The sequence below is a fragment of the Ranitomeya imitator genome, chromosome 2 (assembly GCF_032444005.1).
Source record: "Ranitomeya imitator isolate aRanImi1 chromosome 2, aRanImi1.pri, whole genome shotgun sequence".
Taxonomy (NCBI): Eukaryota; Metazoa; Chordata; class Amphibia; order Anura; family Dendrobatidae; genus Ranitomeya; species Ranitomeya imitator.
The window spans coordinates 760,384,320-760,398,085 of record NC_091283.1 but is presented as its reverse complement, the minus strand read 5'-3'; the positions used below and the strand labels follow the sequence as shown (position 1 = coordinate 760,398,085).

The 13,766-nt window shown below is 41.8% G+C and overlaps 1 protein-coding gene across 10 annotated transcripts in view; it reads right to left on the bottom strand.

Annotated features, from left to right (window-relative positions):
- The window catches only part of MARCHF8 (membrane associated ring-CH-type finger 8), a 303,316-nt gene that overhangs the window by 181,230 nt on the left and 108,320 nt on the right, over positions 1-13,766 (bottom strand). For all 10 annotated transcript variants that reach the window (XM_069753364.1, XM_069753366.1, XM_069753358.1 and 7 more), the window contains one exon: positions 13,108-13,262. In XM_069753364.1, coding sequence (XP_069609465.1) covers positions 13,108-13,188 — 81 coding nt within the window. In that variant the 5' untranslated portion in view covers positions 13,189-13,262. The remainder of the gene's footprint in view (positions 1-13,107; positions 13,263-13,766) is intronic.

Here is a 13,766-nt window from a genome sequence, read left to right as displayed (position 1 = left end):
TTTATTCCAGCTGTTTTACTGATGATTCAGTACTTTTATTTAAATACACCACCCGGTTCAAGACATATTTGCCCTTTTTCTTGTAGGATTTTTTGCTGTTCTTTTCCAAGTAGGCATGGCTAACAGGATTCTTAGGGGTGTGTCTTTAGGCTCCTCTGCATTATTACCCCGTTATCTACACCCCTGTGATAAAGACCAGAAACACCATAAGACCAGGATTTACCCCTTTGGTAAAGACCAGGCTAAGTCATAACTGGCTAATAGATGCAAGACTCACATTGGGGACCAGTATCTGTGTTGATCGAAATCAAAAATCAGTCTTGCATGGCCGCAAATGAAGAATTCTAGGGACTTCACTTTTTTTGGCGTTATTTTTCTAACTAAACATGGGATGGTAATACCACTTTAGGTGTCAGTTCACATAGATATAGCGGAACATCCGATACTTGGGTAAGGTCTAACATCTTATAAAATGTTATAATTAAAACAAGAAAGAGTAGAAATAACCTTACCTCTATTTAAGGGTATAGAAAGAAAACACCCATCTCGCTAACATTATTATGGGTCTTTTTATTCCATAAAGGCATTATTTAGCAAAACGATATATGGCAGGTCGAGTTGTCACTCATAACAAATCTCTGCTTTTCTAGGCTCCTATTGATTAGGTTTCACGGTAATGTTATTATATACATGACTGCTTACAAAGCTGATGAGATATCCCGCCAACAATATAAGCGATGCTATAACATCAGGTTCTAGCCAAGGAAGGGAAGAAAACAATGGAAGACCTTTGTAGTATTCAACAATTTTCTGTTGGACCTTATCTGAATTATCAGTAACCTCCATGCCAGTCTCCGCTGCTTCTCTTTGTTCCTCATAAACGACTTCTAAATCGAGAATTATCCATAGCAGAGCGCACTTGTCTGCAGACTTTCCTACATACAATGATCCTAATATGCAGTAGGTTTACTAGACAATGCTAATAAGGTTGTTAAAGAAAAAATATCCAAACCCCTGACATGTATTGTTTGCAAATACTTTTTATTCACCATTAACCAGTTCAACACCGACCGGGCCATTTACCCCCTTTTTTGACCAAGTACACTTTTTTTTTACCCATGCATGCTGTTCAAAGAATTATAAAAGGTTTTCTCTTTCGGAAATTCAATGATTTCTTGTTTGTTTTTTTCTGATATTGGGTGATATTAGTGGAAGAATGAGGGGAAATAGAGGTCTGCTGTTTATCTCATTTTTAAAAAAATTTTATGACCATAAAGGACCAATAGAATACATTTAAAAATATTCTGCCTATTCTGTAACAAAAACTTTTATAATGGACACTAGCAACAGCAATTTAAATTGACAGTGTTATTTTTTTTTTATTTAATAACTAAAAGATTAAGTTAGTTACTCACAATTCTACAGGTTGTTCTCCCTTAACACAATAAAAGACCTTTGATGGGCGCATTTAAATAATGAAAAAATTTTTTTTTTTCATTTTTTCCCTTGTAAATGGGGCTGGTATATTGGCCTCACTATACACAGTTATCACTTGACCACTGTGTATGGAGGAGGAAGCACTGTCAGTGGTTGCCTTTACCGTGTACACAGCGCTTCTTCGGTCTGTGCCTTCTCTATAGGGACTTAGGATCATGTGATGCAAGTAACAGCGAGACCGCCCAGACGTTTAAAGTCTATGGGTGGTTCGGAAGCTGTTAAACAATTCTGGTATTCCTCATAATCTGAAGCCATTTGTGGAGGATTCATACAAACGCTTAGAAATGAGCTCTCTGGAGCTTTGTATGGCTTCTTACCAATTTATAAAGACATTGAGGTTTGCCTCTAGAACCCAAAGAATGGATTATCAGCCCTAATGGATGGAACGTCTACAAATGTCCACATGAGCTTGACACTAATTTGACGCTTGGAGACAGCGCTGTACAGTAGATAACATGATCCACCAAGCAATTTTATCTCCCCTATTTTTGAGAAATGTCTGGATCCAGCATCCATTTATGTTAGTCTCTTACTCAGCACGTGCCCATACCCCAATACACATCTGACCACTGCGTACATACTGTCTATGGACTATCTTAGCCTTGAAGGCTAAATGTTCCCAACCATAAATAGCCAAGTACTCACCAACCAATCTTTCTGTAAGCTACTAATGACTCAATGTTAAATGTGAATTTTTTTAACAATTAAAAACAAAAAAAGTTTACTTTTTTTTTTTCAAAAAAGCTTTCATATTGCAGACTTTCAAACAATAGGTGGGATCAGCTGCTGACATTTGCCACGAAAACCCTGCATACTGCCAACTCGCATTACGACTGCAGTAAATGTGGGCAGGGTCTGCTCACGTGTGTGATGTCACCCCTCTCCTCCCCTTCTGGGTGTCTGCAAAAAAATAAGGGAGGATTTAGTTTAGGATCACATCATGGAGCCATTTTGTCGGTGACTGATGTGATATAGATGGGGAAGGAAGGGGAATTTACGGCGTTCATTGGAAGACAAAAATTACCTGTCATCATGATTTTCCAGTCCAGTATGATTACGGCGATATCAGACTTGTGTTATTTTTTTAATTAAATATTGAGAAAGGAAAAAAAAGTGTTTTTTTTTTAAATTGGTTTGCCACACCATATTCTGAGACCAGTTACCATACTTTTTTTTTCCCCCATTGATGAAGATATGTTAGGGCATGCTTTTTGAGTGGTGAGCTTCCATTTATATTAAATATCATATTAGGATATATTTAATGTGTTACAGCAGCGATGCAAATTGTTTTTTTTTTTTTTTTTTTTACATTTCTTTATTTGTAATAGGAGGCAGCGGCTGACTCGAATTTTGTTTATACATTTCTTTTTTATTTTTTACTTTGTCACCACTGCATCTACAAAGCGCATGAGTAGAGATTCCTTTGTCACCGATTACTGCGCTCTGTACATTGAAGATAATTTGCTGAGCGCTGTAGCCACTGACAAAGTCATGTCGTCTGATGAGCTTTGCAGTGAAAAGTCTCATTCAGATGTTCATTTATCACAGACATCTGAATGAGGCTTTACATCAGTGTTCCCCAAGTTCGTTCCTCAAGAGTCACCAACAGGTCATGTTTTCAGGATTTCCATAGTATCGCCTAGGTGAGAATTCCATCATCTAGACAGGCAACAATTCCATCGCTTGGACCATACTAAGGAAATCCTGAAAACATGACCTGTTAGTGGCTCTTGAGGTCTGGAGTTGGGGGGAACACTGCTTTAGATTGACTAAACAGAGCGGATTCAGTGTTCAGAGATAAGCAGTGGGATAATTACACTTCTCATTTCAAAAGCGACTTCCAGCTCACACATAGACCCCACTGTGAGTCGGCAGGTTGGAATAGAAGTCAAGTGACCCAAAAGAGGATCAGAGCAGCGCTGGAAACTGGGGAAGATGGCAATGTGAATTTATTACTGCACTTACACTACATTTGGAGGGAGATGAAAGTCTGTGTTGCCCAGCGACAGGCCCAAAACATCACTGCTCTAGAGGAGATCTGCATGGTGGAATGGGCCAACATACCACCAACAGTGTGTGCCAACCTTGTGAAGACTTACAGAAAACGTTTGACCTCGGTCATTGCCAAAGGATCTATGATAAAATATTGAGATGAACTTTTGTTAATGACCAAATACTTATTTTCCACCATAATTTGCTAAATAAATCTTGCCAAATCAGACAAGAAGATTTTTTGGATTTGTTTTCTCATTTTGACTCTCATAGTTGTGGTCTACCTATGATGTCAATTAAAGGCCTTTCTCATCTTATTAAGTGGGAGAACTTGCACAATTGTTGACTGACTAAATCCTTTTTTCCCCCACTGTGTAGTAAATCCTAATAATGGCCAACTCTCCCTGGACATCCAGGAGGCTCCTAGATAAAGAAGAGACCTCTTGTTTCCCTGAAGAGTTGACAAATTGCCACCAGAAAGTAGTCATTAAATGGAAGCACAATGTTCAAATGTACATTCAAGGGGTAGAAAAGCCTTAGAGGGGTGGAATACCTTGAAAGGAGAAATGGAGGTTAGGGATTTACTGACCCATGGAAGTTTGAATTTTGGTACCCTACCTGAACTTTTCTGAAGTTTGGTTCGGGTATCTGAACCTTATCCGAACTTGAACCAGAACCCAATTAAAAACAAAGATAATGTGCACCTTTCAGCTGGAAAATTCTCTCTCTATCCATGTTTGGATTTTACCAATGGACACTAACTGTCCGGTATGAACCCAAAACTTTTAAGTTCAGGTTCGATCATCGTTTGGGAGTCGAGTGATCTCCAGTTGAGGACAACCTTAGTTGTCAAATCTTCAATAAAAGTACAGTGAGGGAAATAAGTATTTGATCCCTTGCTGATTTTGTAAGTTTACCCACTGACCAAGACATGAGCAGTCTATAGTTTTAAGGGTAGGTTAATTTTAACATTGAGAGATAGAATATCAAAAATAAAATCCAGAAAAATCACATTGCATAAATTATATAAATTTATTTGCATTTTGCAGCGAGAAATATGTATTTGATCCCACTGGCAAACAAGACTTAATACTTGGTGGCAAACCCCTTGTTGGCAAGTACAGCAGTCAGACTTTTTTGTAGTTGATGATGAGGTTTGCTCACATGTCAGGAGGAAATTTGGTCCACTCCTCTTTGCAGATCATTTCTAAATCATTAAGATTTTGAAGCTGTTTGGCAACTCAGAGCTTCAACTCCCTCCATAAGTTTTCTATGGGAGTAAGGTCTGGAGACTGGCTAGGCCACTCCATGACCTTAATGTGCTTCTTTTTGAGCCACTCCTTTGTTGCCTTGGCTGTATGTTTTGGGTCATTGTCTTGCTGGAAGATCCAGCCACGACCCATTTTTAATGTCCTGGCAAAGGGAAGGAGGTTGTCACTCACGATTTTACGTTACATGGCTCCATCCATTTTCCCATTGATGTGATGAAGTAGTCCTGTGCCCTTAGCAGATAAACACCCCGAGAAACACCCCAACACATAATGGTTCCACTTCCATGCTTGACAGTGGGGATGGTGTTCTTAGGGTCACAGGCAGCATTTCTCTTCCTCCAAACATGGCAAGTTGAGATAATGCCAAAGACCTCAATTTTTGTTTCATCTGATCACAGCACCTTCTCCCAATCACTCACAGAATCATTCAGATGTTCATTTGCAAAGTTCAGACAGCCCGACACATGTGCCTTCTTGAGCAGGGGACCTTGTGGGCACTGCAGGATTGTAAACCTTTATGGCGTAATGTGTTAGCAATGGTTTCTTGGTGACTGTGGTCCCAGCTGCCTTGAGATAATTAAAAAGTTCCACCCAGTGTAGTTTTAGGCTGATCTCTCACCTTCCTCATGATCAATGATATCCCATGAGGTGAGATTTTGCATGGTGCCCCAGATCGGTCTATTGACAGTCATTTTGTATTTCTTCCATTTTCTTACTATTGCAACAGTTGTCTCCTTCTCGACCAGCGTCTTATGTATGGTTTTGTGACCCATTCCAGCTTTGTTCAGGTCTATGATTTTGTCCCCGACATCCATAGAAAGCTCTTTGGTCTTGCTCATGTTGTAGAGGTTAGAGTCTGACTGATTAATCGAGTCTGTGGACAGCAATTTTTTTTTTTTTTTTCATAAAGGTGACTATGTAAGACAGCTGTCTTTAATGCAGGTAAGGAGTTGATTAGGAGCGTCTAACTGGTCTGTATGAGCCAGAATTCTTAATGGTTGGTAGGGGATCAAATACTTATTTCTCACTGCAAAATGCAAATAAATTTATATCATTTATACAATGTGATTTTCTGGATTTTATTTTTGATATTCTATCTCTCAATGTTAAAATTAAATTACCCTTAAAATTATAGACTGTTCAGGTCTTTGTCAGTGGGTAAACTTACAAAATCAGCAAGGGATCAAATAATTATTTCCCCCACTGTGACACAAACCTGACATGGATATATTACATCCTAAATAGAACATTTCTTCTAATATGCTCTTTTTATTGTTCCTTTGTGTCTTCCTCTCTCAGCAGGTCGTTGCAACAGACCGTACTGCCTTCATTTACCTGGACACAAGAGCAACATGTTCCAGCATGATCCCATGTAGAAAGGCTGTTTTGTGTTCACAGTGGCTGGAATGTTGCGAGGTGATGCAGAATCTCCCATGAATATACTCGTGGAACACAAAAGCAGTTACCATGGCGATGCTTCTCTTGAAAAAGAATTGTTGCTGCCATAACCAGTGGTCACCTTTGCAATCTGTTATGTACATAGTTTTTCACCATTAGCTGTTCCTTTGAATTTTGCCATTTTTTTTTCCGTCTCTCCCTTTGAAGGCACCAGTTTTGTTAAAGGCAGTCTGACAGCCCAAATGGACAATGTAAACTAAGCATATAGGCTTGTGGGGAACATTAGCCCCTATAAAAATCTCACTTTTGTGTTTTAATCGTTGACTCCATTCTGAAGAAACTGAAGTTTAATCAAACATGCTAATTAGGGTGCTTGGTGCAGCCTTGGCGTGCCGACATGAACTGCGCCGCTCTACCCATTGGTTTCGCACATCCCGGCCTCCCTCAAAGGTGATTGCAGAAAAAGTTCAAGCAAGCCAGTGCTGTCAATCACCAATGGGGACGGTGAAGTGGGTGGGGGTCATGCAGAGTAAACGGAGCTATTTAGCACCAATCACCCTCATCAGGATTCATGATCAAACTTCAGTTTCTGCAGAATGGAGACAATTCAGCAAAGTGTTTACGATTTTTTTCTGAAGTAAGCATTTTGAAAATCTGCTATATTTTTGTGCAACGTGAAATGTTGCGACTTTAGCAGTTTCTATGCCAGTCCTGATCAGCTCCACCAAAGTGGGCGGGCCACCCGCCAAATTCACCATAGGTTACACCATATCAGTGGTGTATCTTACACCAGAAATGTTACTCCAGTCACTGACTGATCTAGTATTTCTGGTGAGGCACACGCCGCAGCGGTTGTACCAAATTTATTATGCTGCGTGCACCTCTTAATAAATGCAGCGCATCTTACCCGACCATGCACCTTCAATAAGACTAGTGTGCACAATGCCAGTCTTGATGAATGGGCCCCAAAAAGGCGGGATTATTATAGAAGCTTTACCCCCTACAGGGCAATGCGCTTACTATATATTGGAAGTCAGACAGATTGGTAGCAAAGTTCTTCTGCTCCTCAGAGAATAAAAGATGATAAAGTATTTGCAGCATTATTTCTATACAGTCGATGAGAGATCTAACAATTTCATTAGGCTACAGTCTCGCGTCTCTGTACAGCTTTACTCAAGCTGCCCTTTATAGCAGACAACCCGAAATAAAGCTACCACATTGCACAAACATTGGGGCGGGTTTACTAAAAATATAAACTACAGTATGTAAATGTGGCATAAAGTATCTGAAATGCACCATATTTGCACCAACATTTTGGCATTTGGCACACAGCACCACATGTTAAGCCAGGCACTTCCATATTGGAAGCCACACTTCTGGTCAAACAAGCAACAAAAAGTGTAACACACACAAAGGATGACCGGTATGTAGGATCATTTGTGCCAAAACTCTGGCCTATTTAGTTTAGTCTTTTTTTCCCAATTCATTTTGGACTGAGGTTGTGTTGGTTCCATGGCCAACAGCAATTATTTCTTATTTCACTATAGTTTGGCCTAGTGTATGTGAACAGGCATGTGTTTACTATAAGGAGAGGCTAATAAGTCATTTCCAGGTAGCCAAGACGAAATCCTGCATGCCAGATCATTCTTTTTAGCATACCCAATGCTCAAAGGAGGCACACAGAATACCAGCAGGTAGTAGAATGTTAACCATGATCTGGTCTGGTTGTCAAGGAGTACTAACATGGTCTCAGCACTTTAGGGACCTCGCCATCACTGTCCCCATTGGGCCTCACAATCTAAATTCTCTATCAGTATGTCTATGGAGTGTGGGAGGAAAATAGCGTACCCGGAGGAAACCAAAGCAAACGTGTGGAGAACATCAAACTCCTTGTAGATGTTGTCTTTGGTGGGATTTCATCACAGGACCTCAGTGCTGCAAAGGAACAGTGCTAACTAGTGATGAGCGATTATACTCGTTACTCGAGATTTCCCGAGCACGCTCGGGGGTCCTCAGAGTATTTTTTAGTGCTTGGAGATTTAGTTTTCATCACCTCAGCTGAATGATTTACAGCTATTAGCCAGCATAAGTACATGTGGGGGTTGCCTGGTTGCTAGGGAATCCCCACATGTAGTCAAGCTGGCTAACAGATGTAAATCATTCAGCTGCGGCAAAAAAAAACAACTACCGTATATACTCGATTATAAGCCGAGATTTTCAGCCCAAATTTTGGGGCTGAAAGTGCCCCTCTCGGCTTATACTCAAGTCAAGGTGGACGGCAGGGTCGGCGGGTGAGGGCGCTGAGGCATACTTACCTGCTTCCAGCGATCCTGGCGCTCCCCCTGCCGTCCCACGGTCTTCTGTGCTGCAGTTCTTCCCCTCTTCAGCGGTCACGTGGGACCGCTCATTAGAGAAACGAATAGGCGGCTCCACCTCCCATAGGGGTGGAGCCGCCTATTCATTTCTCTAATCAGCGGTGCCGGTGACCGCTGAAAGAGGAAGAAGCTGCGGCACCGAAGACCAGCTGTCCGGGAGAAGGAGCCGGACGCCGGGGCCAGGTAAGTATGTCATATTTACCTGTCCCCGTTCCAGCCGCCGGGCGCCGCTCCATCTTCCTGGCGTCGCTCCGCTCTGACTGTTCAGGTCAGAGGGTGTGATGACGCATATAGTGTGCGCGCCACCCTCTGCCTGATCAGTCAGTGCGCAGAGACGCCGGGACCGGACGCCGGGAGCTGCAAGCAAGAGAGGTGAGTATGGCATTTCTTTTTTTATTGCAGCGGCAGTAGCGGCACAGATTTATGTGGAGCATCTATGGGGAAATATGAACGAGGCAGAGCATATATGGCAGAGCTATGGGGCAATATGAACGGTGCAGAGCACTATATGGCACAGCTATGGGGCAGTATGAACGGTGCAGAGCACTATATGGCACAGCTATGGGACAATAATGAATGGTGCAGAGCACTATATGGCACAGCTATGGGGCAGTATGAACGGTGCAGAGCACTATATGGTACAGCTATGGGGCAGTATGAACGGTGCAGAGCACTATATGGCACAGCTATGGGGAAATAATGAACGGTGCAGAGCACTATATAGCACAGCTATGGGGCAATAATGAACGATGCAGAGCACTATATGGCACAGCTATGGGACAATAATGAACGGTGCAGAGCACTATATGGCACAGCTATGGGGCAATAATGAACGGTGCAGAGCACTATATGGCACAGCTATGGGGCAATAATGAACGGTGCAGAGCACTATATGGCACAGCTATGGGGAAATGATGAACGGTGCAGAGCACAATATGGCACAGCTATGGGGAAATAATGAACGGTGCAGAGCACTATATAGCACAGCTATGGGGCAATAATGAACGATGCAGAGCACTATATGGCACAGCTATGGGACAATAATGAACGGTGCAGAGCACTATATGGCACAGCTATGGGGCAATAATGAACGGTGCAGAGCACTATATGGCACAGCTATGGGGCAATAATGAACGATGCAGAGCACTATATGGCACAGCTATGGGACAATAATGAACGGTGCAGAGCACTATATGGCACAGCTATGGGGAAATAATGAACGGTGCAGAGCACTATATGGCACAGCTATGGGGCAATAATGAACGGTGCAGAGCACTATATGGCACAGCTATGGGGAAATGATGAACGGTGCAGAGCACAATATGGCACAGCTATGGGGAAATAATGAACGGTGCAGAGCACTATATGGCACAGCTATGGGGAAATAATGATCTATTTTTATTTTTGAAATTCACCGGTAAATGCTGCATTTCCACCCTAGGTTTATACTCGAGTCAATAAGTTTTCCCAGTTTTTGGTGGCAAAATTAGGGGGGGGTCGGCTTATACTCGGGTCGGCTTATACTCTAGTATATACGGTAAGTCTCCGAGCACTAAAAAATACTCGGAGGACCCCCAAGCGTGCTCGAGAAATCTCGAGTAACGAGTATATTCGCTCATCACTAGTGCTAACCACTGAGCCACCATGAAAAGGCTGCACAAATGCTAAACGGTGTGTGATATTTTGTGCTTACATGAATCTGATCTACTTGTTTGGTTTGAAAAGAAGAACCATCCAAAGATATCGGGGCCCAGATCAAAGCCCATGATACGGCGAACAACAACTGCACACAGCTTATAAGGAATTTGACAAAATAAAAATAAATGTTGCAAATGTGTAATAATGAATAATCCATTAACCATAAAATGCATTAAAATGGTGAAAATTAGATCTAGGCTTCCGCCTTTACCTATCTAATTGTATAAAGAAAGTTTGACACCTTTGTAACATACTTTGGTTTTTCAATCCCATGTCAACACTTTTTTGGCAGTGAATGGAGACATTTCTGTTTATATCAAGAGGATGAAAAAAACAAATGTGTCTAATACTTTTCAGTGTCTGTTAAGGTACCTTCACACATAACGATATCGTTAACAATATCGTTGCTTTTTGTGACGTAGCAACGATATCGTTAATGAAATCGTTATGTGTGACAGCGACCAACGATCAGGCCCCTGCTGGGAGATCGTTGGTCACTGAATAAAGTCCAGAACTTTATTTCGTCGCTGGACTCCTGCTGACATCGCTGGTTCGGCGTGTGCTCACAGCCAGTACAGGAGGAGTGCAGAGCACAGCGCTGGAGGACAGACGGCTGTAGGTAAGTATGTACTGTTTGTTTTTTTTACTTTTAGGATGGTAACCAGGGTAAACATCGGGTTACTAAGCGCGGCCCTGCGCTTAGTTACCCGATGTTTACCCTGGTTACCGGCATCGTTGGTCGCTGGAGAGCGGTCTGTGTGACCGCTCTCCAGCGACGCTGCAGCGATCCGGATCGTTGTCGGTATCGCTGCAGCGTCGCTTAATGTGAAGGGGCCTTTACAATGGTGCTCAGTTTACACAAAACCCTATAAGCCAAGGCTCTGTTCACACCTGCTTTAGGTAATTTGGTTTCTGAGCTTTGTCCTAAAAACACAGGAACTGAATTTACAAAACAGATGAGCTTGTTAGAGGAAGGGCTCCTTTGGGTAACCAATTCATCCTTTGAAATATTTGCTCTGTACAGGTTTCAGCCTTGTGCTGTGAGGAAGAATTTTTTCCCAATTTGTTGATAATAAGCAGAGACTATTCTTAACATGAAGGATTTGAAAACAAATGTGTGAATTATGGATGCTGCTACGATACTATACCTATTACACCTCAAACAATGCAAAAAAATGCCCAAAAGAGCCATGCCATATCCAAAAGGTGCAATATACTGTTCATTTTATGCCTCGGGTTATCAATGAGCCAATAGCCACATCTCTTAATTACGGAGGATAAGCACACACCAGACACGAGTTATATTCAGCACTCTGTTGGCAGTAGCCAGCAAAATTAATTAGCTATGGCTTTGTGTGGTCAAGTGGACATGGACAGGCTTTGTGCTGACTACTCCGACTATCAGATCCCAAGGGTGCCCTGGCCCTCACCCTTGAACCCTTCTGCAGGAATATGGACTTACACAAGGACGCTAGGTTGACTCGTCACTGGCCGATGGAGTGGGCTGACATGAATAATCAGATTGCGGAGTCAGAACTAGAAAGGCAAACAAGAAGCAAAATTGAAAGACAGAAGAATAGGAAGGTAACGGGCTGAGATCATAATGGAAATAACATAGGCTAAACAGCAGATGAACTAAAGATGTGAACCAGATCCAGTAAAACTATAACTAGCAACTCCCAACAGTAAGCTGGGTGATTTAATTGGGTGTGGTGCTGTCCCATTTACCAATAACAGGTAGTCATTATTCCGGCTGGGCAGCACACATATGCATCCTGCAAGACTGGAAAGCACTACAGGTCCCAGCCACCCTGATCTCAGTGGCTGGACAAAGAGCTTTTGATCCAGATATGCCCTCCATTTCCCGTGTGCCTACAAAATGAATGCGTCAGTTGCCTGTTGACAGAAGAAGACATCACAGGAGTAGATGTAACACTAATTAAGGTCTTAATGGTAATACTAGTTTTACTATGTTACTATCAATATAACTATGTTACTATCAATATTGTATCATACAATTATTAGGTTCTGTTGAAGGATGTAGATCTGGGGATTTATTATGATGGAATATAGGCTGAACTGGATGGACAAATGTCTTTTTTCGGCCTTACTATGTTACTATGTTACTATAGGTTCCATTAACCCAACTTTCCTCCCAGCTGCTGGAACTAAATGGAAAGTATCATGCTAAATTTAGATCAAATGTGATGCTTTTAGCTTACTCATTTATTACGTCTAGATCAGTGTTCTCCAAGCTCCTCATGGCCACTAACAGATCACATTTTCAGGATTTCCTTAGTATTGCACAAGTAATGGAATCATTTTCATCAAAGTATCAGAAATTTCCACAAGTTCTCACATGTGCAAAACGAAGGAAATGCTGAAAACTTAATATGTTGGGGGCCATGAGAACTAGAGTTTGGGAAACGCGGCTCTAGATCCTTTGCACTGTGTTCCAGCCTAAGGGCTCGTACTCGCGTGAAATGCGGCCGAGTCTCGCAGGTTAAAACCCGGCTCTGCCGCCGGCACTCCAGAGCGGTGCGTGCGGCCGCATAGCAATACATGGAGCTGCACGCTCCGCTCCCAAGTGCCGGCGGCAGAGCCGGGTGTTAACATGCGAGACTCGGTCATATTTCACGCGAGTATGAGTCCTAATCAAGATGCTTAGTAAAATCATGTTTAGACATGACCATGTGAATTTCAATACACAACCACCATCCTAGAGGGTATGTCACCCAAGTTTAAGTGGTTCAATACTAATACAAGTAATCACTTTTGTATTCCCTTACAAACGCCAGACAACCTCAGAAATTAATTATATTTAGAACTCAGTTTTATCAAGGGCTACATCAAAAAAGTTATGAGTTGACCCTTACCGGTTCTTCTCTTTCTTTGACCTTTTTCTGGAAGCATGTAGCATCTCTGGATGGTATCACTGACATCTGATGCATTTTCATCACAGCTTCTCGGTTCAATCTTTTATATATGAAATATGTCTAATTCCTCCCATTTTGGACTGTAATTTCAGAATCTATATTAAAATAAAGAAAATCAAAAGTATAAGACGCGATGTTGCCAAACATAGGAAATATCATCATTTTTGATCATCAAGAATATATGTAATTTATCAATTATATAAAAATTACATTTTATTTTACAAATCGCATTTTCTTGTGCCCCACTAGGGAATTCTGAATAATCAAAGACGGTGTGTGTTTGTACTTCTAGAGTCTCATCTCTTGGCCCGATTGGAAAGTGGTTACAATAAGAACCTCTTGCTTTGGAGGACCTTTTCTGTCCTTCAGTAAACCTACAGTCTATTGTAGTGTCATGCATTCATTTCCCTTCCCATTTCTAGCAATGTTGCCAACAAAATGATATTTTTCCCATCCAATCCAGACACTCAGAATGTATGGAAACCGGAGGACTCTTCATTTAAAAAAAACAAACCTAAACAACAAACAAAGCCCCAAATTCAAAACATGCATTTTGTAGGCCAGTCCTTGAGGAGAAGAGTGTGCTGGAGTAAGGCGTT